This window comes from the organism of the source record quoted next, unplaced genomic scaffold (assembly GCF_019419815.1).
Source record: "Pyrus x bretschneideri cultivar Hongxiangsu unplaced genomic scaffold, Pyrus_bretschneideri_v1 Contig22, whole genome shotgun sequence".
NCBI lineage: Eukaryota > Viridiplantae > Streptophyta > Magnoliopsida > Rosales > Rosaceae > Pyrus > Pyrus x bretschneideri.
Genome location: NW_025999524.1, coordinates 4,322,098 through 4,347,052, shown reverse-complemented (window position 1 = coordinate 4,347,052; position 24,955 = coordinate 4,322,098). Strand labels below are relative to the sequence as shown.

Here is a 24,955-nt window from a genome sequence, read left to right as displayed (position 1 = left end):
CTTTTGGTCCGACTTAATCTAGTTCTGATTTTTTTCGTTTTAAGTAAGTCAATACGTAATAAGAAAACATGTCAGGAACTCTATAGTTTTAATATTGGCTTAAATGTCAAAATGGTTCTTATGTTATAGTCACATGACAAATTTAGTCTCTGTGTTTTCGATTTGGCTAATTTAGTCCTCGTGTTTGTCTCTGTTAGTCAATTAGGGACATTTCATTCAATCTCTTTTAAAAATTCATAAGAAAAATTATATGAGATATTACTACCCTTTCTCTTTACAGAAAAATGCAAATCAATAAGAAATAATACATATAAGAGATAAAACTTCTAATCTAAAAAATGATTAAGGTTGTGACGTAGAAAAGAGAGAGTGCAATGTTAGGAAGGAGGTCGGGAAATTGGGAGGAGAATCATTTTTCTTTTAATTTTTAATTTTATTTCATTTTTAAATATTTTAAATCAAATAAATAATTTTATAATAATTTATAAATTTTTATATAGAAATTAGATGAAAATGTCCTTAATTGGCTAACGAAGATAAACACAAAGACAAAATTGACTAAATTAAAAATACAGAGATTAAATGGATCAAATAACTAAAACACAGGCTTAAGCCTTCAATATTTGAAATGAAACTAAAATAAAGTTTGGATCTCACATTGGATATGAGGCCTACAAGCCTGCAGCTGCAACCCTACCGTGCATATGCAAATACAGTATACGTATGGCCAACTTAAAAGTAATGTTATTTATATTATGTTTTTATATCATATTTCTATACCATTTTAAGTGGCATCTGATATGGACAGCCACATCATTTGAAAAATTTGCAAAACCCAAAGAAATAAAGGAGAAAGACTCATTGTGTACCATAATCATCATTTAATTAACTAGTTTTTCTTAATTATTAGTTTTTAAATAATGAACTAAATTTAAAAATTTGATTAATTCAAATGATGTGGCTGTCCACATCAAATGCCATCTAAGGTGGTATGAAAATATGATATGAATAGAATTACTTGCCAACTTAAGAGTAATGTTATTCTTACCACAATTTTATACTACATTTTTTTACCATCTTAGGTGACATATTAGTTGGACAAGCTACATCATTTAATTTCAATCTTTTTATTAATTAAAATACTTAAATAATCTTAGGTGGAAGAATGAAACTCCTCATATACTACAATTATAATTTAATTAACAATCTTTTTATTAATTATTGATTTATATTTTGATTAAATGCTAATTAATTTAGATGATGTGGCTGTCTAACTCATCTGCCATCTCAGATGGTAAAAAAATGGTATAACACTGTGGTAAGAATAACATTATTGCCAACTTAATAATTCCACAACCCACATGCTACCCTACCGAATCCTTAAATTAATTATACTTAATCACAAAACACAACAACGCGGAAATAATTAAAACAACTTAACAAATTCGTTATCATCGGGCCACAAATTAAAAAAAAAAAAAATACATGCAAAAACTGTGATGAGAAGAAAGGTTGCTCTTCCCTTTGGTGACAAATCCTCTCTGAATCATTTCCATTTAGACTCTCAAGATCAAATAATATGAGCCATTTACATAAAATCGTCTAGCTGAGATCACTCTTCCTCTTTTAACTTTCTTACTTTTTCACTTCCTCTTCCATATCTTGCCTCTTATTTGGTGGCAATTGACTTAGTAGAACCAGAAGAAAGAAAGAAGAAAATGGGAGGGGTTAAAGGTCGAGGAAATATGCAGTGGAAAAGGGGTGGGAGGGGGAGGGACAAGGGATGTGATGGTAGGGAGGTCAAGGGATTGGGTGCAGTAATCTCGATCCCAACTACTATTCCGACAACAGTTGTCTCCTCTATTATTAGCACCTCTCTTAATTTTCTTGCCGTCAACACTATCGTTGTGGATCTCAAGGCAAAGGATTCTAAAGCCATTATTGCTATTCCAACTTATTTTCATTAAAAATTCGAAGGATTTGGATGGAATGAGTTTGAAGATAATCATATTTCCTCCTCTTGAGAACAACTAATATAGATTTAACGAGTTTATCGCCATGCCATGTTTTGTTTAATATATAATATAACAGCGTATAACACGAACGAAAATTTATATAACATTATATTAAGCGACCACAACATTACGATGACAATAAACGCAATCCATGTCAAATTGCATCACCGTCAGCATTGGCATTGACTAGGAGGGGCGTTGGGGGGACCCCAAAAGCCCTCGAGTGAAAAAGCAAAGGGTAACCCTACAAGGCTGTGGCTGTGAGGCTACAGGTAAACAGGGTTACAGACATCTGCATACGCAGAATCGCACTCAGTTAACCACATGCAACGAGAGCTCTGCGAACCTTGTCCATATCATCGCCATCACAGAAACACATGCACAAACACCCATCACGTATCAGCTTTTTTCACAGAAAAATCCCCCAACCCTAAGAAATTTGTAACCAAATCCACTTGGTATCCCTACTCCCTACTCCCTAGTCTTCAATTTCATCATCTCCCGTGGAGATTCCTTCAGAATCGGGATCAAATTTTGATTTTGGTCCTTTTAGTTTTAGCAAATTTTAACTTTGAAATGTACACATGTAAGGTTGGACTTTTGTTTATTTTTCTTATTTATTATAAAATTGGTTAACTAGCGGTACGTTCTGAGTTCAATTCTTGACGTGAATTGCACGATGATGGTCAGAGGAGCTAAAATACCTTTGTGTGTCTTCTTAGCCCTTTGAAGGGTGAATTGTCGTAGCGAAGTCACCAGTTGGTTCTTTAAAAAAAAAAAAAAAACTAGCTATTTTTTATTTACACTAAGAGTTGAAGAGTCGGCTAAGTTCATAAGTTCAAATTTGATTTTGAAAAAAATCAAACTTAAATTTTCTCACTTGCGAATAAACAAAAATATTACTCGATCGTAATAAAATGTAAAAAGTGCGCCAAATACTCTTAGCATTGATTAGCTTAATTAATTAACTTCCCGGAAAACTCTCATTGAAGATCTATTAGGTAAACAACCAACCTTGTGATGCCTTGTCTTTAGAGAAATTTTTAGTTGTGACTGGAACACAAGTGGTACACCACGTATTTTAATAAGAATGATGAGAAATTTTATTTTTTAAGTTATTAACTTTTTAGCACACATATCCCACCAATTGTTTAATGACACGTAATGTACCATCCAATGTAGTAATCATACTAAAAAATCTCTCTTGTCTTTAGAACAATCACAAACAACCAACATAATTTCTATGTAGACCCTAATCTTTCTTTTGTACGCCCCCCCCCCCCCCCCCTCCACAATAGTGAACTTCTCTCCCGGGAAAAAATTAAAATATAGAAAAGAAAAGCTCTTGCCTTTGGCATTTTGGGGGAAAACAAATTGGTTCGGAGAAAGAGAGAAAGAAAGAAACCGACTTTTTTCAGAAGCAGATTATGGGTTTATGGATGCATTGCTTCATAGTCAGCCATACCTACTTTTCTGCAATTTCTCTTTAGATTTCGATCGAAAAGTTGCTTTTTTGCCACCCAATTTCTCTACCACTTCTTTAACCCCAGAAAGTTTGGATTTTTTTTAGTAATCGTGGGTGTTTGGTGGGAAGGAAAAGGTTGTGAAGCTGCTGCCGACTCGCAGGAATTCGAAGTTCAATTTTTTAATCGAAAGATTAAGGATTTGGGGTGTTTGATTTGATTAATGGGTCTTACAGTTCATACCTCGTCACCAAAACGCGTTGCGTCACCGTGTTGATTTCTTTATTGGGTGATTTCTTTTTTTTGTTGTTATCGTCGTCGTCGTCGGTGTTACTTATTACCTTCGCAATCGGATCTGCGTTTGATTTCTCAGTCAGACATTCTTCTGGGAATCTTTGTTCATCTGTTTGGCTGCCGAGAAAATACCTCAAGAAAAGGTGAGAAAAAAAATATAGAATAAAACGAAAATTTGAGTTTTTGTCTTCTGGGTTAGGTGAATACATGCTTATTAGTGACATTTTACTTCTGTTTTATATGATTTCGATTGCCAAATGATGGAATATCGAAGATGTAATCCTTCCTGTTCTGTTTTTATTACATATGTCGGCAAGTGACAGCATATATTTGTTGATATAACCAATTTGTTGACGTTATTCTTTGTTTTGTCTTATGATAAATGCAGATCAGTTATTGTTGCTTGTGAAAGATTCGATCTTTCTTTGTTAGAATTGGGACTTTGTGCTATTTGTGCAAAGAAGTTCGTGGGTTTTGAGGCCATTGATTACGAAAATCTGTAGGTTCTTTTAGGTGTTTTGCATTAGTATGCTTTTGAGGGGAAAAGAGTAAGATTGTTTGAAGGTCTTGGGCCTCCGGCAAAGACAGGGGTGAGGTAGTTATGGCGTCCGGAGATAGGCGTCAGCATCATAATATGGTGCCTCTGGCTGCATTGATCAGCAGAGAGCTGAAGAGTGAGAAGATGGAGAAGCCAACTGTCAGATATGGGCATGCAGCTCAATCCAGGAAGGGGGAGGATTATTTCCTGATCAAGACTGATGGTCAGCGAGTACCCGGGAATTCTTCATCAGCATTCTCCGCATTTGCGGTAAGCCTAAGTCTCTCTTTTATTTGCACTAGATTATAGAGCCAGACCTTGGCAACTCACCTCTGTTATGCTGTTGTCCCATGGTGAATGTCCCAAAAGTTGAATTCTACATATGAGTGCCCAACTCTATATAGGCATTGAGCGAGATACTTTTCGAAAATTTCATGTACTGTTGGTTTAATTATGGAATGAAGCAGTGTGCTCAAACCAATTTCCTTTAGCTATCAAATATACTGCAAATCAAGTATAATAGTCACCGTTCTTTTTCTGATTGTCAGATCTTTGATGGGCACAATGGAAATGCAGCAGCAGTATATACAAGGGAGAATTTGTTAAAGCATGTGTTGGGTGCTATTCCCCGTGGGCTAGGAAGGGAGGAGTGGCTCCAAGCTTTACCTCGAGCCTTGGTTGCTGGCTTTGTGAAGACTGATAAGGATTTCCAGAGCAGAGGTATGGAATTTACAACTTGCTTAGTCTTTGTTCTTCTTTCCGGTTTTTCTCATATTTTTTAGCACAAATGTACTAATTCTTTCTACTCTTATTTTGTGGCCAGGTGAAACTTCTGGAACAACAGCTACCTTTGTAATAGTTGATGGATGGACCGTGACAGTTGCATCAGTAGGAGACTCCCGTTGTATCTTAGATACTCAGGGTGGTGCTGTTTCCACCTTAACTGTTGATCATAGACTTGAAGAAAATGTAGAGGAGTATGTAACTACTAAAATTCAGTAACATTCCTCTCTTTTTATTGTTCCGTGGATTTGCTAATTGAATATTTTCTTTGTAATTGTAGGAGGGAGCGTGTTGCTGCAAGTGGTGGGGAAGTTGGGAGGTTGAGCATTGTTGGTGGTGCAGAGGTGAGGGCTTTTAGATCTTTTTTTTTTCCTGACGAAAACAAAGAAAAGAATACTTCTGTGGCTGAGTCTTAATTAAACTATGCTTTTCATTGTGTAATATATGTTGTTTTGACATTTACAGATTGGACCCCTCCGTTGTTGGCCAGGGGGTTTATGCCTTTCTAGATCAATTGGAGACATGGATGTTGGGGAGTTTATAGTTCCAATACCATATGTGAAACAAGTCAAGGTATTTTTCTCTGCGTGGAACTTCAATTTTTAACATGGTTTTATTCAATTCAATGCCAGGTATTGTTTAACCTGAAAGCTAACATTCTTATATTGTTTTAAAAGCTTTCAAATGCCGGTGGGAGGCTTATTATTGCTTCTGATGGCATCTGGGATGCTATATCTTCTGAAATGGCAGCACAGTCTTGCCGTGGGTTGCCAGCTGAACTTGCTGCCGGACAAGTTGTGAAGGTTGTTTGAACTACTTGGCCATTTTCTTGCAATATGCATGTTAAACTTAAAGGCTAGAACTCTTTCTTATTGATGGTGGATTTTGTTGTAGGAGGCATTAAGGTCAAGGGGTCTAAAGGATGATACGACCTGCATAGTGGTTGACATAATCCCACCTGATACTACCGAACAGCCTTCAACTCCGCCAAAAAAGATTAACAAGCTCAGGACCCTGTTGTTCAGAAAGAAGTCGCGTGATTCTGCTAATAAACTATCCAAGAAGCTTTCGGCTGTGGGTATTGTGGAAGAGTTATTTGAAGAAGGGTCTGCGATGCTTGCTGAAAGGTAGTTGATTCCCTCTTCTTCACTCAATTTAGTTGATTCGATGCAAATTTTCTGGAAAAGTTTCACACTGCGGTTGTCTACTAAATTTGAAAAGAAAATTTTTCAATGATGTCATTAACTTTAGTCGAAGTGGAGTTTCATACATTGTTATCAGAAACCTTATTTTTGAGTTGGAAGTTTCAATTTGCCTGTTGGCTTCTGGTGAAATGTGGTATTTTGGTTTCGTTTATTTGGTTACATCTGAAAATGATTATATCCTGTAAATGTGTTGCAGGTTGGGCAGTGATGAGTGCACACCACAATCAACAACATCTGGGCTATTCATGTGTGCTGTATGCCAGGTTGACCTTGCTCCGAGCGAGGGCATATCGGTTCACGCAGGTTCTATCTTCTCAACCAGTTCAAAGCCTTGGCAAGGGCCGTTCCTCTGTTCTGATTGTCGTAACAAGAAGGATGCCATGGAAGGAAAACGCCCTAGCGGAGTCAGAGTAGCATAGGTAGCTTGTGCATTGTTTCGCCACCATTCTTTTTAACCCAGTATTCCCATTTTTTTGTAACCCGTCTTCTTAGGCCAGCCAATATTGTTTGAATCTTGTACTCTAGTGATGCATGTAATGTATATGTAAATTTGATAAATAATTTGAAGTGAGTTTCAGAAGTTGAGGAAGGTCTTGTGCAAGGAAACCTCACACGAAAGTGCGCAGGTGGAGAAAACTGAAGTTGAGGAAGGTCTTATGCTGAATTTTCCATGTCAAGTCTTGATTCTATATTGTCTGATGCGTATGAAATTTTCCAACTAGAGTAGCGTGTTGATCAGAAGTCTCTGAATCAAACCATACAAGCTGTGAAGAAATAGTACAAGTAGGTTATCCGAGAGCCTTGAGTTTCCTGAATGCGGATTGTTCACTGTCGATTGTTCTGATCAACTTCGTCCGAGGATCCAACTGAAAGAGGGAGCATACTCGCTTGAATTCGAAGGCACTCTGTCATCTTCGATTTTTATAAAAAAAACACGGAGGAGCCTGCAACGATGAAGTTTTCGACTACTCGAGTCTTCTCATGATCGCTCTCTGAAATTTACAATGAATCAAAACTTCTGTATCCTCCTCATGATTTTTGTCCTGTCATCTGAAACCTCATTGGTTTTGGCTGTGGACTTTTTCTACCAAAGCTGCAGTGTGCCCATAACTTGTGGCCGCCAAGACATTAGGTATCCATTCCACATCCAAGGCAAGTAACAACCCTTTTGTGGGTATCCTGGTTTCGAGCTCTCCTGCCAAGGCGGAGACGATGACGGAGAAGCCTACCCAATTCTCCATTTGTCTGGTAACGATTACATAATCCACAACATCAGTTACCAAAGCCGTTCTCTTCTTGTCTCAAATGTTCTGCTTTCACACTATCTAAACAACTCTGCTTGTACTAACCTGTCGTTAATCTACAACTTAACCCTCCATAATGATCAGTTTAAGCTGGCTCCAAACCAAGATCAATTCATTCTGCTCTACAACTGCAACTCTTCGTTTGTCGATTCTTTTCCAAAGTACAAGATTGGTTGTAATAACACTTCGGTTCTTGCCGTGCCTCGGGATGAATACCCTGAAGTTGGAAATGTCCTGCAGTCCCAAAAGTGTGGATCGAGTGAGGTGGCGGCAGCGCATGGTGGAGGGTACGGGAATGGTGAGGCGGCGGGAATGGAGGAGGTGTTGGGAAGAGGGTTTGAGATCAAGTGGCTGGCTGGCGACTGCAGCCGCTGCCAGATAAGCGGAGGGCTATGTGGGTTTAATTACACCACCTACCATTTTAGTTGCCTCTGCCGCAGTAGGACTCATTCCGTGCTGTGTGAGGACGAAGATGACGAAGGTGGAAACTTGGTCGCTAAAGTCTCCATAGGTAATTACAACTTTGTTGCATTATCCCTCTTGCTTAGATTTGTTTTCCTAAGTTTATATGTTGTAATAAGGTTTATAGCCACACGGGATGCCTACCATTCAATCGAATACATCACTATATTTTCAACGTATATTCAGCAGGTGCAGGTGCAGGTGCTGGTATCATATTTCTAATCATTATCGGTTGCTGCTTAAGGGGAAAGTTATCATCGTATAGATTTCTTTTCTTTTGGAAGAAGCAAAACCAAAATCGTCAGATTGTAGAGGCCTTTCAGAGGAGCAACGGGCCGTTACAAGTACGAAGATATAGCTTCTCGAAGGTCAAGAAAATGGCCAACTCCTTCAAAGAAAAATTAGGACAAGGAGGCTGTGGTGCTGTTTACAAAGGTAAGTTAAAGGACGGCTGTCCTGTAGCAGTGAAGGTCTTGACCAAACTAAAAGGAGATGGAGAAGAATTTATGAATGAAGTGGCAGCCATTAGTAGAACTTCCCATGTCAACATTGTCTCCTTGTTGGGCTACTGTTTTGAGGGTTCGAAGAGAGCTCTCATCTATGAATTCATGCCTAACGGATCTCTCGAGAAATTCATATTTGATGCAAGTACTCCCAACGTAGGTCATGATCACTTGGGATGGGAAGCATTGGATCAAATTTCACTCGGCATTGCTCGAGGGTTGGAGTACTTACATCGTGGTTGCAACACAAGAATTTTGCATTTTGACATCAAGCCTCACAACATTCTTCTCGATGAAAACTTCACCCCAAAAATCTCGGATTTTGGCCTTGCCAAAATATGCAACAATAAAGATAGTATTGTGTCGATGTTGGGAGCAAGAGGTACAGCAGGTTACATTGCTCCAGAAGTATTTTTTAGAAATTTTGGAGGGGTCTCACACAAGTCGGATGTGTACAGCTACGGAATGATGCTTTCGGATATGGTTGGAGGAAGAAGGAACATCGATGCTGAAGCTGAAAATACAAGTGAAGTATATTTTCCGCATTGGATTTACCAGCGTCTTGAACGGGACAAAGAGCTTGGTCTGCAGAGTGTTAAGAACGAGGAAGACAAAGAAAGGGCGAGGAAGATGATCATAGTGAGCTTGTGGTGCATACAAACTGATCCTTCAAACCGACCGGCGATGAAGGAAGTGATAGATATGTTGGAAGGGAGTGTTGATTCGTTGCAGATACCACCCAAGCCTTACTTGTCTTCTCCTCCAAAATCCCCGGCAGATTCTTCTACCACGTTGGTATCAATACAGTAGAAACCTTGTATTTTGCTTGAACAAATATGTGTTTTTCTGAGGCAATCTAGATAATGAAGTATGTATTTCATTTTTGTTTTTGTTTTGTTTTTATTTTTATTTTTTATAGATGAATGAATCAAGACACTAGGAGTGATCCTCCTACTACGCGTCCCGCAATCATATATATATTCAAAACAAAATGTGTGAAACATTTGCATTAGTGGATAGTAATGCATTGTGGATACGTTCTTCCCTCTTGCCTCGTCTCCTACTTACACCATCAAACCACTAGAGAAAATGAGTCACAAACGACCAAATTCGTTATGACGTTTTACTAAATTAATTTCCAACGTTAGTACTAGGAGATGCTTTTCAGCTATGAAGCTGTTCGGTGATCACACAAATAAGAAGACCCGAAAGCAAGGCGGAACGCAACATGTTTCACGACGCGACGAGTGAAAACTGAACAGTCGATCCTTTCCGTAATCTGTGTGGTTCAGAGGGGTTGCAAGGATTTTTGAATGCCATCATCGTGACGAGAATGGTTTGAAGAGTCGGGATCAAAGTCTTTCTGGTGTTGGTCAACGGGGAAGTTGAGAAGGAAACTCCCCTAATAGACCGTGGAATTTTACACGGTTCCCGCAAGTTTTCCAATCTCCCAAATTCCAAGTCAACTGGCGTGTTAATATACTGCAAACGAAGAATTCTGAACGTCTATACAATTCAGCACTTTTGTTCTGAATTAGAGGAGGAGTAGATCTTATTTTTCTTCCTCTGCGGGTGTTTTCTTGTTGTTGATCAACTTGGAATTTCCGGATGGCTCCGGTGGCTTTGTTTCTCTCCGGTCTTGCTCACCTTGTGGTTCTGCACTGTGCTGGATATTCAGATGAGGAACCATCCAAACATTGTCAAGCCCAATTCTGCAGTGACATAGCAGGCACCATCAGATTCCCCTTCACAAGCATGGGAGATCCTACTGAACGCGGATTGTTCACAGTCACTTGTTCAGTAGCCTCTCGGCCAAATATCCAATTGAAAGAGGGGAGATACTGGCATGAATTCGAAGGTCCCTTATCTACTACGATTTTTATCAAAAACAGTCTCCTTGCCGACCGCTTTACAAAGGATCGCTGCAATGACGGAGTTTTCGAAGGCATGAGTCTTCCCGGCGCTTCTCCAATCCCTGACGTAGTATTATTCACACACAATCTGACCCTTTCAAATGCAACACCACCTTAGGCAAAAGTTCTTATCCACAACTCAGTGATGGCTGCGGAAATGCTTACCATACTTAATATATCGCTTCATCTAACAGTAGGTTACCTAGCCCCCCGCCGCCAGGGTGGGCAACCATTCAGGTCCCCATGCGTTCGTCTCAACCCAACAAGCTCTCTTCATCGACTGCTGGTTTACCCTCCAAATGGTAACACCAGACTGTTCTCAATGTAGTGAAAGAAAAGGTGAATGCCTGGTTGAAGAGGGAAAATTTAAATGCACCACCAGAGAAATAGGTATGTACATTTACATGACCCTTTTTTCTATCCGATTCCTTCTGCAAAGGATATAACTCTTAGTAACAAGAAGGATGCCATGGAAGGAAAACGCCCTAGCGGAGCCACCACCATTTTTTTGTAATCCGTCTTCGTAGGCCAGCCAATATTGTTTGAATCTTTTACTATAGTGATGCATGTAATGTATATGTAAATTTGATAAATAATTTGAAGTGAGTTTCAGAAGTTGAGGAAGGTCTTGTGCAAGGAAACCTCATTCGATTCAATTTTGTTGGGGTATTGGGGAAAACAAATGTGTGTCGGACTTGAATACTAAAAGTAAATAAATCAATGAACGGAAGTGATTTTCTTTTGATTTGTTCAATCCTATGACCAAAAAACAGAGAAACACGAAAGTGCGCAGGTGGAGAAAAGTGAAGTGCAAAAGCACTCCCATATTGTATGCTGAATTTTTCCAAACTCTTGATTCTATATCGTCTGCTGCATATGAAATTTCCAATTAGCGTGTTGATTAAAGTTTCTTAATCAACCATACATGCCGTGAAGAAATAGTACACATCCTCCTGAATGCGGATTGTTCACTGTTGATTGTTCTGACCAATTTCGTCCGAGGATCCAACTGAAAGAGGGAGCATGCTCGCTTGAATTTGAAGGCACTCTATCATCTTCGATTTTTATAAAAAGGATAAATTAGAATTAGATACCTCATTTTAAATTTTTCTAAATTAAACATCTATTACTTTTCAACTTTTGATTAAAGTGCTTTTACTTTTAATTAAACTTTATATTCCAGGTATATTATTAATTTAAGTATTTTATAAATTCTTTTAAATCCATTTCTATGTAAAAAAAATGCAACGATGAAGTTTTCGACAACTCTGAGTCTTCTCATGATCTCTCTCTCTCTCAAATTTAAAATGAATCAAAACGTCTGTATCCTCCTCCTCATGATTTTTGTCCTGTCATCCGAAACCTCATTGGTTTTGGCTGTGGACTTTTTCTACCAAAACTGCAGTGTGCCCATAACTTGCGGCCGCCAAGACATTAGGTATCCATTCTACATCCAAGGCAAGCAACAACCCTTTTGTGGGTATCCGGGTTTCGAAGTCTCCTGCCAAGGCGGAGACGATGACGGAGAAGCCTACCCATTTCTCCATTTGTCTGGTAACGATTACATAATCCACAACATCAGTTACCAAAGCCGTTCTCTTCTTGTCTCAAATGCTCTGCTTTCACACTACCTAAACAACTCTGCTTGTACTAACCTGTCGTTAATCAGCAACTTAACCCTCCCTAATGTTCAGTTTAAGCTGTCTCCAAATCAAGATCAATTCTTTCTGCTCTACAACTGCAACTCTTCGTTTGTCGATTCTTTTCCAACGTACAATATTGGTTGTAATAACACTTCGGTTCTTGCTCTGCCTCGGGATAAATACCCTGAAGTTGGAAATGTCCTGGAGTCCCAAAAGTGTGGATCGAGTAAGGTGGCGGCAGCGCATGGTGGAGGGTACAGGAATGGTGAGGCAGCGGGAATGAAGGAAGTGTTGGGGAGAGGGTTTGAGATGAAGTGGATGGCAGTCGACTGCAGCCTCTGCCAGAGAAGTGGAGGGTTATGTGGGTTTAATTACACCACCTACCGTTCTAGGTGCCTCTGCCACAGTGGAACTCAAGCTGTGCGTTGTATGGACAAAGATGACGAAGGTGGAAACTTGGTCGCTAAAGTCTCCATAGGTAATTACAACTTTATTGCATTAACCCTCTTGCTTAGATTTGTTTTCCTAAGTTTATATGTTGTGTAAGGTTTATAGCCACACGGGATGCCTACCATTTGATCGAATACATCACTATATTTTCAACGTATATTCAGCAGGTGCAGGTGCAGGTGCTGGTCTCATATGTCTAATCGTTATCGTTTGCTGCTTAAGGGGAAAGTTATCATCATATAGATTTCTTTTCTTTTGGAAGAAGCAAAACCAAAATCTTCAAATTGTAGAGGCCTTTCTAAGGAGCTACGGGCCGTTACAAGTACGAAGATATAGCTTTTCCGAGGTCAAGAAAATGGCCAACTCCTTCAAAGAAAAATTAGGACGAGGAGGCTGTGGTGCTGTTTACAAAGGAAAGTTAAAGGACGGCTGTCTTGTAGCAGTGAAGGTCTTGACCAAACTAGAAGGAGATGGAGAAGAATTTATGAATGAAGTGGCAGCCATTAGTACAACTTCCCATGTCAATGTCGTCACCTTGTTAGGCTTTTGTTTTGAGGGTTCCAAAAGAGCTCTCATCTATGAATTCATGTCTAATGGATCTCTCGAGAAATTCATATTTGATGCAAGTACTCCCAACGTAGGTCATGATCACTTGGGATGGGAAGCATTGGATCAAATTTCACTCGGCATTGCTCGAGGGTTGGAGTACTTACATCGTGGTTGCAACACAAGAATTTTGCATTTTGACATCAAGCCTCACAACATTCTTCTCGATGAAAACTTCACCCCAAAAATCTCGGATTTTGGCCTTGCCAAAATATGCAACAATAAAGATAGTATTGTGTCGATGTTGGGAGCAAGAGGTACAGCAGGTTACATTGCTCCAGAAGTATTTTTTAGAAATTTTGGAGGGGTCTCACACAAGTCGGATGTGTACAGCTACGGAATGATGCTTTCGGATATGGTTGGAGGAAGAAGGAACATCGATGCTGAAGCTGAAAATACAAGTGAAGTATATTTTCCGCATTGGATTTACCAGCGTCTTGAACGGGACAAAGAGCTTGGTCTGCAGAGTGTTAAGAACGAGGAAGACAAAGAAAGAGCGAGGAAGATGATCATAGTGAGCTTGTGGTGCATACAAACTGATCCTTCAAACCGGCCGGCGATGAAGGAAGTGATAGATATGTTGGAAGGGAGTGTTGATTCGTTGCAAATACCACCCAAGCCTTACTTGTCTTCTCCTCCAAATTCCCCAGCAGATTCTTCTACCACATTGGTATCAATACAGTAGAAACCCTGTATTTTACTTGAACAAATCTGTGTTTTTATGCGGCAATCTAAATAATGAAGTATGCATTTCATTTTTGTTTTTGTTTTTTTTTTTTCTTTTTCTATGGATGAATGAATCAAGACACTAGTAGTGACCCTCCTACTGCCCGTCCCGCAATCATATATATATTCAACACAAAATATGTGAAACATTTGCATTTGTGAATGGTAATGCATTGTGGATAAGTTCTTCCCTCTTGCCTCGTCTCCTACTTACACCATCAAACCGCTAGAGAAAACGACAGTCACAAACGACCAAATTCTTCATGACGTTTTACTAAATTAATTTCCAACGTTATTACTAGGAGATGCTTTTCAGCTATGAAGCTGTTCAGTGATCACACAAATAACAAGACCCGAAAGCAAGGCGGAACGCAATTTGTTTCACGACGCGACGAGCGAACACTGAACAGTCCATCCTTTCCGTAATCTGTGTGGTTCAGAGGGGTTGCGAGGATTTTTGAATGCCATCAAAGAATTCTGAACCTCTATACAATTCAGCACTCTTGTTCTGAATTAGAGGAGTAATTCTTAACCTCTATACAATTCAGTATCAATACAGAAGGTTACCTAGCCGCTCCCCACACCCCCCCCCCCACCCCCCGGGGGCGCCACCGCCGCCAGGGTGCGCAACCATTCAGGTCCCCGTGCTTTCGTCTCAACCCAACAAGCTCTCTTCATCGACTGCTGAGTTTGCCCTCCAAATGGTAACACCAGACTGTTCTCAATGTAGTGAAAGAAAAGGTGAATGCCTGGTTGAAGAGGGAAAATTTAAATGCACCACCAGAGAAATAGGTATATACATTTACATGACCTTTTTTTTCTTTCTCTGACGTGTGACAATCCGATTTCTTCTTCAAAGGATATAACTCTTAGTAACAGGAAACAGTTTATTGAAAACGCTTGTTTTTTTAAATGGTAACATTATTTTGCCACTTCCATCTTCTGTGATTTAGCTAACAGCAGTTTTCTTTGCAGTTCATGTTGCAAGAGATAAGTAGTTGAAATTGATGATTGGACTAGGTAATATTGATATCTCTTCGTTTAAATATCTAATTGATATGGATACTCATCTAGGAGCATTAGAACCAAAGTACGGAAATCAATCATTCCCAATGCCTCTAGATCAATTTTCTAAGAATAATGGAAGCGTTTAAGCATGGTGGCAAACTCTCCCTTAACAGTTGGTGCAGCTTCTGCTATCGTCGTTCTAGTTGTTATCTACTGTTTCTTTTGGAAGAAGCGAATCCAAAAACATCGAATTGTTGAGGCCTTTCTAAGGAGCAATGGGCCACTTCAAGTTCAAGGGCATAGCTATTCTGAGGTCATGAACATGACCAACTCCTTCAAAGAAAAATTAGGACAAGGAGGCTATGGTGCTGTTTACAAAGGAAAGTTAGATGGCTGTCTTGTAGCAGTGAAGGTCTTAACCAAACTAAAAGGAGATGGATAAGAATTTATGAATGAAGTAGCAGCCATTAGTACAACTTCCCATGTCAACATTGTCTCCTTGTTGGGCTACTGTTTTGAGGGTTCGAAGAGAGCTCGCATCTATGAATTCATGCCTAATGGATCGCTCAAGAAGTTCATATTTGATGCAAATACTCCCAAAAAAGATTATCATCACTTGGGATGGGACACTCTGGATCTAATTTTTCTCGGTATTGCTCGAGGATTGGAGTACTTATATCGTGGTTGCAAAACACGAATTTTGCATTTCGACATCAAGCCTCACAACATTCTTCTCGATGAACTTTACCCCAAAAATCTCGGATTTTGGCCTTGCCAAACTATGCAACAGGAAAGAGAGTATTATGTTGATGTTGGGAGCTAGAGGTACAACAAGTTACATTGCTCCAGAAGTATTTTCTATAAACTTTGGAAAGGTCTCACACAAGTCAGATGTGTACAGCTGCGGAATGATGCTTTTAGAGATGGTTGGAGGAAGAAGGAACATCGATGCTGAAGCTGAAAATACAAGTGAAATATATTTTCCGCATTGGATTTATTAGTGTGTTGAACGGGACGAAGAGCCTGGTTTGCAGAATGTTACGAACGAGGGGGACAAAGTAAGAGCGAGGAAGATGATCATAGTGAGCTTGTGGTGCATACAAACCGATCCTTCAAATCGGCATGCGATGAAGGAAGTGATAGATATGTTGGAAAGGAGTGTTGATTCGTTGCAGATACCACCCAAGCCTTATTTGTCTTCTCCTCCAAAATCCCCGGCAGATTCTTCTACCACATCGGTAAACCCTGTATTTTACTTGAACAAATCTATGCTTTTCCTGATGCAATCTGAATAATGAAGTATGCATTGCATTTTTGTTTTATTTTTTTCTATATATGAATGGATCAACACATTGGAGTGACCCTACTACCACCCCTAATTTGGTGTCGAAAGTGTTCTACCACAACTAAGCTAGGAACCAACTTACTCTGGGAAATTTATCTTGTCGCCAAATGGAATGATTGAGTTAATGAAATGATTCTTGCAAAGCCATGTGATTGTATTTCGACTAACGGGAAGGAGAATCGGAGCCATATTACCTTTCAAATATTGGAAGGAAACTTAACCCACCTATACAACCCGTTAAGTGTTGGGTTTTGTCGTGAAGTAAACCTAATTGAATCAATTCAAGTTAAAACTGATTTTTAAGGGTTGTTTGGGGCTTGGTTAAGAATGAAGGCTTTAATTATCGTCTGGAATTTTTCTTAGTAAGCACATCTTTTGTAATTTTTGCACAAATATATACATATAAAACCATGCGACCATCGTTTTCTATGGCGTACTGCTGAAAAAGATTCATAATATTAACATGAAGCGATGTTTAAGTTGAAGTTACATCTGAGTACTCGCTCCAACTATTGTTGAACCGAAATGACAACATTGCACAAAATGTCCTACATTTTTTTTGTCAAAGTCTCAAATATCTCGCACACCGAAAAGTAGGACTAACCTCAATAGGATTCAAAAAGACGAAAAACATTTTAGCCCACTCCTTACTGCAGTCAAATGACATATATCCTACTAAATTTGACTTGAAATTCTATCACATTTTCACTAAATAACTTTCCGTGGTTCCACAATGCTCTACTTTCAAAACAAACTTTTGCAAATTGTTTAGTACTACACTCCTCTCAACCCCACCCACCCTGCACATAAAAAGAGATTAAAATTGAAGTCTTGTCCAAACTCTAAGTGCACTTGTATTATTCTAGTGGATTAAACTATCAATTTCTATGATTAAATCCTACTTTAGACCAAAACAATCAACGATATGGCTCCAAAGTAACAAATTAAAAATCGATTAATGCTACTTTAGATAACATAAACTACATTTGGATACGTGAACAAGAAGAAGAATAAAAAAGTGATATCAACAAGCCACACACGGCTATCATGAGCTTTTTATGAAATTTGTGTTGTGCTAGTAATTTTGAAATGCACATGCCCTATCAATTATCATTAACAAACTATATTTTAAAGCACCCTGTCAATATCATATGTGAGAGTAATGAAGTACCTGCTCAAAAATCACAATTAAGCATGAAACATTAATCTGTCATCACTGCGTGCTGGGCTTTAATTAATTCGCCATGATCATGTGCTTAAGAATAAAAATATGAAACTTTAACACAAACAACTTGAAGGGACTCACGAATCTACCCCAATTGGAATTATTTCAAATTCATCCGTTTGATCACTTTTTGTTCAGAGCATTCACATGTCCCACATTGAAAATACAAAATAAAGTATCAAAATCTCATCAAAACATAACAAAAATAGGATAAAATGTATAATGTGAAATCGACTCATCAGTAGCCCTTAAGCAAGAAATGATAGATTGATTTAAAATTGTTTGACAATGACGATTCATGGATCGATATCAAATTGGCTAAAACTTAAAATAAGAAGTATTATAATTTTGTATGAAACGTCTTACAAATGATGTGATCATGTCTCTTGCAAACCATAACAAACTTTAAAAGCTCAATCACTAGATTATTTCTTTTGTTAAGAGTCTACATGATAAAAATCCAAATTAAGGGACGAGCGAGTCAATGAAACAATGATGCCAATGTAATAATGCCAACGGAACAATGTTACATTGTTGTAAACCTACCACGCATCAAAATGTGTTTTAACTCGTTCTTGCATCGTATGATTCGTTTGAGACACCTTATTCGTTAAACAAGTGACTGTCACGACTATGCAAAACTGTCATCGGATTAATTATGCATGGCTGTTTTAGTCAATCCATAAGAATCCAATTAAAAATAAATAACATAGTTGACTAGGTAACTCATTTAATGGAACATGTGAAACCCTCAGACTCATGCGAGCTACTGCACGCGCATCAGCGGCAGATCGTGCGAGTACGGGAGACCGTCTGATTTACTAGACAAGAATCACTCCTTTGGTACGGATCTCGGAGCGCGCCCAAATAACTCTACCCACGTCCCCACGTTTGCGCTCCTCCTTCATCCGGGAATGATACTCTGCGGCAGCACACAAATACCATTCCATGAACCCCCATCGCACTCCCTCTATCCCTATATCCCCGGGTATGATATCTATCAGGCGATATAAAACGACATGAAATCCTAGCGTTACACGGCTTTATACGTTACACACTGTCACACTGCCCGCTTGCAGTGAAAGGTCAAGGGGCATCCGTCATTTTATCGGTAAATTGCATTGAAACTCCTCTACTTCCCAATAATTACACCAACGTCCCGCCAACCCTCATTAAACTTATTTTACTAATTACTACTAGTACCCAAGAGATTTCACTTGTCTCCCTCACTCACTCTCTCTGCTCTCACTTGCAGAGAAACAATGGCAGCCATGGCCGCCGTGGCCACTCTTCTCCTCACGAGCTTCTTCTTCGCTGCTCTCCACGTCTCTTCAAATCCAGATACCGAACCTCTCTTATCATTCAAAGCCACGTCGGACGCATCCAACAAGCTCACCACCTGGAACTCCACCTCCGGTGACCCGTGCACCTGGACCGGCGTCTCATGCACAAACAACCGAGTCTCCCGACTCGTCCTCGAGAACCTCGACCTCCGCGGCTCGTTCGAGCCACTCACCGCGCTAACTCAGCTACGAGTTCTGAGCCTCAAGGGTAACCGCCTCTCCGGCCCCATTCCGGACCTTTCCAACTTCACCGCCCTCAAACTCTTATTCCTCTCCTACAACGAACTCTCCGGCGACTTTCCCTCCTCCGCAACCTCTCTCTTCCGTCTCTACCGTCTCGATCTGTCCTTCAACAACTTATCCGGCGAGATTCCCGCAACGGTCAACCATTTGACCCATCTTCTCACTCTCCGGCTCGAGGCGAACCGTTTCTCCGGTTCACTGTCGGGTCTGAGCCTGCCGAATCTGCAGGACCTCAATGTGTCTGCGAACCGTCTGACCGGCGAAATACCCAAGTCCTTTTCGATTTTCCCCGTAACCGCTTTTGCTGAAAATCCGGGTCTATGCGGGTCACCGGTGCAGAGCTGCAAGGGTACATCAAACGACCCGACCCGGCCTGGATCTGACGGAGCCATTGCGTCTCCTGTAGTGCCCGCTGCTAACCCAACCGTCGTAGCGTCGTCGCCGAGTTCGTTGCCCGCGAAATCAGCGCCGAACAAATCGGGAAATTCTCACCGTGTTGGTGGCGCGAAAATGAGTCCGGAGGCTCTAATCGCCATCATAGTCGGCGACGCTTTGGTTCTCGTGCTGGTTTCGCTGCTCCTGTACTGCTACTTCTGGCGGAATTTCAGCACCAAAATGCGGCAGGGCAAGGGCGGCTCGAAGCTTCTAGAAACTGAGAAGATCGTGTACTCGTCGAGCCCCTACTCCTCCGCCCAACCCGGGTACGAGCGGGGTCGGATGGTGTTCTTCGAAGGAGTGAAGCGTTTCGAGCTCGAGGACTTGCTCAGGGCCTCGGCCGAGATGCTGGGGAAAGGCGGGTTCGGGACGGCGTACAAGGCGGTTCTGGACGATGGCAATGTGGTGGCGGTTAAGAGGCTCAAGGATGCTCAGATTGGCGGGAAGACTCAGTTCGAGCAGCACATGGCGGTGCTGGGGCGGCTCAGCCATCCCAACATTGTGAGCTTGAGGGCTTATTACTTCGCTAGGGAGGAGAAATTGTTGGTATACGATTACATGCCCAATGGCAGCCTGTTCTGGGTTCTCCACGGTAAATTTTCTCACTTTTCCTGCTTAATTTCTGTTTGGTTGCCAAGAATTGAAAAAAAAAAAAAAATTCTAAGACTTTTTAGTGTAAATATATAATTTTTCATTAAAATTCCTTACAATTTTCTGCGTTTTTTATTTTCAATTTTTCACTATTTCGGATTTTCAATCATCCCACGGATGAGTGGGGTTGCGTACCGTGTACGTCAAACGGGGTCAAATGGTAGGGGCTTTTTTGTAATTTTGGGTCTGTTCTGTCTTTCCCTTTACTTTTGTCTTTGTTTCTTGCTCCTTTTCCTTCTTTTCTGCCTGAATATGACCAAAAAGCGCCCAACTACGCAGCATTTCACGCCTTTACATGTTTGTCCTAATTGTAATTATCGTGAACTTATGAGGGCTAATTTGAACAGGAAACCGTGGACCCGGTCGGACTCCGCTGGACTGGACAACGAGGCTGAAAATCGCAGCCGGCGCGGCTCGAGGCTTGGCTTTCATTCACAGCTCGTGCAGTCCGCTTAAGCTCACCCACGGTAACATCAAGTCCACCAACATCCTCTTAGACAAGACCGGTAACGCCCGCGTCTCCGACTTCGGACTCTCCGTCTTCGTGCCTCCTCCGCCCGCCACGTCGACCGCTCCTCGATCCTGCGGCTACCGCGCTCCCGAGACGTTGGACGGCCGGAAGTTGACGCAGAAATCAGACGTGTACGCTTTCGGTGTTCTCCTGCTGGAGCTGCTCACAGGGAAGTGTCCCTCCGTAGTGGATAATGGCGGGTCCGGGGGAGGATACGGTGGGCTTGTGGACCTGCCCAGGTGGGTCCAGTCTGTGGTCAGGGAAGAATGGACGGCGGAGGTGTTTGATTTGGAGCTGATGAGGTACAAGGATATTGAGGAGGAGATGGTGGGGCTTTTGCAGATTGCGATGGCTTGCACTGCGGCTTCGCCTGATCAACGTCCTAAGATGAGCCAGGTGGTGAAAATGATAGACGAGATTCGGGGCGTGGCTGGTTCGCCGAGTCACGAGGCGGGCTTTGAATCCATGTCCGAGTCGCCGTCGTTGTCGGAGGACACTTACGGAGCAAGTCAGTGACCGCACCGCCAACCATTTTTAACGGTCTTGTGTTGTAAATCTACGGATTTTGTTTTCTTGGCTTCGGTTCTCTTGCCTGCTTATTTAATCTCTCATTTTCGCTTGTGCTAGTTTATTTACATGGATATCAACGATTTTATTGAACTTAAATGGGATTTCGTTTAGTTAAATCGATTTAGGATTAATATTAACAAAAAGGAAATGTAACATTCTGAATCTATGTGCTGAAGTACATGATAATCTGCGATGCAAGTCTCAGCCGGTTATCCAAAGTATTAGGCATGAACTTTCTGGCGAACAAGACAAACATCCGTGCTCCTCCCGTTGTATTCACATTTCCGGCCATAACCACTCCTCGGGCCACTCATAAGAGCCGCCATCACATTTGGGCTCTTGTACTCCATCGGATGTGGGCCGCTCTTGCATTTAATAAACCAAGTACATAGGCATGACTAGCTAGTTACTTCTCCGTTCTTTAGTCGGCACATGGTACCAAAGTGACATTCGTTTAGGTCAACACGTACCGAGCATCTTGCTCGGGCCTGGGGTATGAGGAAACCAACGCCCAAGCGCTCGGTCTGATAACTTTTATGTCCCTTCGTAGACTTATGCTCTTGCTGATGACCAACACGTGGCTTAGGGCTGATATTTGACAAGGCTTGCCCCTGAGACTTCATGCTATAAAGTTGCCAGTTTTGCCAACTTGTCTTAAACGGTCAGAAAGTACTTCGTAAGAAGATGCTCGGCCTACTTGGTGATAGTCAAACCAGACCATCGCGTGGTGGCTTATGTTGTAATTTGCTAATTGATCTTGTACCATGAAAGTAACGATTTAATTTCTAGACTGCAAACAAAAAAGAAATAATATTGTGGTCCTATATGTTGTAATTTGCTAATTTGAAGTTTGTTCTTTACTTTTCTTTTTCTCTGAAGCAGTAAGAGTACAATAGCCATGAATATCTATGTGTTGAAGTGTATGATCTCCCCTGCAAACTTGAGAAGGTTATCCAAAGCAGTTGGCGGGAATTTCCTGGCGAATAAGAAACAAACATCCGTACTCCTCCCATTGTATTCGCATTTCCGACCAAAACCATTCCTCAGGTCACTCAAAAGCTCCGCCGTCACATTTTCGCTCTTGTACTCCGTCGGGTGTGGGCCACCCCTTTCCCAGTCAACCCAGGTCAACGTCCTATTTGCGTTCTTTGCTCCAAATTTCATGTGTACAAACGTTGGCAAATAATGTTCATCTGCAAAACAGTAGTCTTTGCATTTCATGAACACTGGGAAGTATTTTCGGTCTGATACGAATTCAAGGGCGAGGTCTCGATCAGCTTGGAACCACTGCGACCCTTTTCGCCATTGATCGATTGTGATTCCCGGGTAGTCACTGAGTTCATACCGGCCGCGTCCCACTCCACTGGGATCGTCATAGACCTCGACGAAAGTTTGGGTGGAGTTCATGAGGTAGGAGTAGACAGTGGAGAAGTTGTAGAGGGGAATGCATGCTTCTGAGAGCAGAACAAAACGCTGGTTTGAGATGTCGAGAAGAGCATTCGCCAGGAGGCGGCGCTCTGCCTCGATCAAGCTCACCTTCCCCCATTCTACTTCCTGCAAATGGTACATGTTGTAGAACAGAAAATAGTAAGAAGAATTGGCTCCACCCATGTTTTGACATCTTATTATATGATTCATAGATTTCTGATTGTATGACGTTTAACTAAATTAATGATCTGACATGTAACCAATTGCACGGTTTTAGTCTTAGTGCGGCTAGTGTGGCTTATACGTAATCCAAAATGGGATCCCACATCTGTCTCACAAACAATTTAACGAGCATAGATGGTAATACAATTTTAAAAATTTGTGTGAAATATTGAAAGTTGGCGACTCCTTATGAAATTTAACATCAAACGCAGAGGGTGTAAAGGTAGGTAGTCAAAAATTAATTTACTTCTATGGTTTTATAGCCTGTGTGGTGAAACTTGAGTTACAATTTCAGTTCTGAAAAAAAAAAAATCAAAGAAATATAGCATTTACTTAGTGCAGACAATAGGGGAATAAAAACTGACCTGACTCGGAATTCTCCGGCCACGAAAAACTGGAGTTTCGGTGTACGATGAGTGATTGTAGGACGGACTTGAGTGCACATAAATTGAGTACAAACCTTGATGCCCTGCAAAGAACTTCTCCCAGAATGGTGCCAAAACAACAGGCCCCCTTGTCAAGAACATGAAAGCAACTTTTGGAACTAGATGGAATGGATATTCTGGAATCCGCGGAGTCATGGAAGCTCTCCACAGCAGTTCCGAATTGTTCATGTCGTGAAACGCCTTCGGCGGCTTCAGATAGTCCTTCAACCCTGTGCGGGGAGGACTTGACGAAGCGGATGCGTTGGTCGCAACAATGGATATTGTTGGGGAAGTTGCATGTGGCATTAGGGTTTTTGAAATATTGGATGGAGGAGGAGGTGACATGGGTGAGAAGGGGAACTGTGCGAATTGTAGACTGCCAAATGAAAAGTCCTTGAGATTGCTATGTACAACTCCGAGGGTTAATCCGAAAACGAAGAGCAGGATATGTGAGAGGAGATAGTGGTGGTGGCGTTGGAGATTGAAGGATTTTGGAAAAAAGCTTGGAGAGTTTGGATCTTGAGCCTTCATGTTTACAAAGAGATTAATTATAAACTAGTTATAATTAACCTCTGTTAATCATAAAAAATAAGACGATTAGCTGACAAAAGTTGGGATTAAGAAATCAAAGCAATCTGAAACATAAACATATCACATGCTATGAAGATTTGGCCTTGAAATTATCTGCTTTGAGGACTTTGTTGTTCACCATGGCAATTGGCAGGGAACTTTTCTGCAATGAAATAGTAAATACAATATCTTATGTTACTTTTGTATATAAGGTAAATAATGTAATGCTTTTTCTTGTTATATCAATTTTAAGGATTTGTTTTTACTATTTGAGATTAATGCACTAGAAAATAGGGAAAATAAAAGAAACGGAGATTTATTACCTTGGCTAAAATAGTTTGTATAAAATAAAATAAAAAATGGATTTCAAAAGATTTTATTAGCTTAGTCATTCCAATTCCAATATTGTTCAATGCCTAATTGTGGCCAAATTTTTTGGTTACATTCTTGTTTGATTTTATTTTTGAACATAACAGGAAAGTTTTTTTTGCTTTTTCTTCATTTGGAAGATAAATACGATTGCTTGAGCTTCAAATAAAAATGACTTAAGGGCATAAGATGATTTAAGTCCATATATTCCATTATTCCGATGACATGTTTTGATTAGGATAGATGTGATTATCCCCATCAGCCTATTTTTCTTAATTGCATGATGAACGCAAAAAGTTCACATCAGCAATAACAGTATAAAAAGACGAGTCTTAGTATTTTCTAACCGAAATACCAATTTCTATATAGCATGACGTGGATTGATATCAACAACTTAAAAAAATTGGGACTCTCCACCTACTATCTGTCACCTCATTTTTTTGTATAATATTTTATAGGGGTGTGCTATCCACACACCCCTTTTTACTTATCACATATCCCTTGTTAATTTATGTTCATTGATCTTTTTCAATTCATCCGATCTGATGGTTGAAAACTAAAAAAGTGTGAGAGAAGTAAAAAAATGTGTGTGGATATCACACCCCTATTTTATAATGTTGGCTGGGACTCTCCACCTACTTTGTGTCACCTCGTTTTTTTATATAATATTTTATAATGTTAACTCGGTAATTAACGTGAAACTGT

The 24,955-nt window shown here is 40.5% G+C and overlaps 6 protein-coding genes and 1 pseudogene across 6 annotated transcripts; 6 read left to right on the top strand and 1 right to left on the bottom strand.

The window, feature by feature from the left end:
- The first annotated feature begins 3,317 nt into the window (after positions 1–3,317).
- Positions 3,318–6,883, top strand: LOC103947864 (probable protein phosphatase 2C 15). The gene is made up of 9 exons (XM_009358833.3): positions 3,318–3,915; positions 4,161–4,580; positions 4,859–5,030; positions 5,134–5,287; positions 5,374–5,437; positions 5,559–5,666; positions 5,771–5,896; positions 5,988–6,220; positions 6,495–6,883. The coding sequence occupies exons 2-9, from the start codon at positions 4,374–4,376 to the stop codon at positions 6,715–6,717; spliced, it is 1,287 nt and encodes a 428-aa protein (XP_009357108.2). The 5' UTR covers positions 3,318–3,915; positions 4,161–4,373; the 3' UTR covers positions 6,718–6,883.
- Positions 6,754–11,100, top strand: LOC103949438 (rust resistance kinase Lr10-like). Its single transcript, XM_048585096.1, has 3 exons — positions 6,754–6,888; positions 6,950–8,113; positions 8,254–11,100. The coding sequence occupies exons 2-3, from the start codon at positions 7,915–7,917 to the stop codon at positions 9,375–9,377; spliced, it is 1,323 nt and encodes a 440-aa protein (XP_048441053.1). The 5' UTR covers positions 6,754–6,888; positions 6,950–7,914; the 3' UTR covers positions 9,378–11,100.
- Positions 11,101–11,787: 687 nt separating this feature from the next.
- Positions 11,788–12,773, top strand: LOC103947844 (LEAF RUST 10 DISEASE-RESISTANCE LOCUS RECEPTOR-LIKE PROTEIN KINASE-like 1.2). Its single transcript, XM_048585169.1, has 2 exons — positions 11,788–12,601; positions 12,679–12,773. Exons 1-2 carry the CDS (start codon positions 11,788–11,790, stop codon positions 12,771–12,773), a joined length of 909 nt encoding a protein of 302 aa, XP_048441126.1.
- A 62-nt stretch (positions 12,774–12,835) lies between these two features.
- Positions 12,836–14,256, top strand: LOC125477866 (rust resistance kinase Lr10-like). Its single transcript, XM_048585373.1, has one exon. It carries the CDS (start codon positions 12,929–12,931, stop codon positions 13,862–13,864), a length of 936 nt encoding a protein of 311 aa, XP_048441330.1. The 5' UTR covers positions 12,836–12,928; the 3' UTR covers positions 13,865–14,256.
- Positions 14,257–15,079: 823 nt separating this feature from the next.
- On the top strand, positions 15,080–16,208 carry LOC103949428 (annotated as a pseudogene).
- Positions 16,209–18,248: 2,040 nt separating this feature from the next.
- On the top strand, positions 18,249–21,332 carry LOC103949418 (probable leucine-rich repeat receptor-like protein kinase At1g68400). The gene is made up of 2 exons (XM_009360534.3): positions 18,249–20,096; positions 20,503–21,332. Exons 1-2 carry the CDS (start codon positions 18,746–18,748, stop codon positions 21,180–21,182), a joined length of 2,031 nt encoding a protein of 676 aa, XP_009358809.2. The 5' UTR covers positions 18,249–18,745; the 3' UTR covers positions 21,183–21,332.
- A 145-nt stretch (positions 21,333–21,477) lies between these two features.
- Positions 21,478–23,842, bottom strand: LOC103949407 (glycosyltransferase BC10-like). Its single transcript, XM_009360523.2, has 2 exons — positions 23,252–23,842; positions 21,478–22,790 (listed from the first exon to the last, which is right to left on the bottom strand). The coding sequence occupies exons 1-2, from the start codon at positions 23,840–23,842 to the stop codon at positions 22,143–22,145; spliced, it is 1,239 nt and encodes a 412-aa protein (XP_009358798.2). The 3' UTR covers positions 21,478–22,142.
- Positions 23,843–24,955: the final 1,113 nt, after the last annotated feature.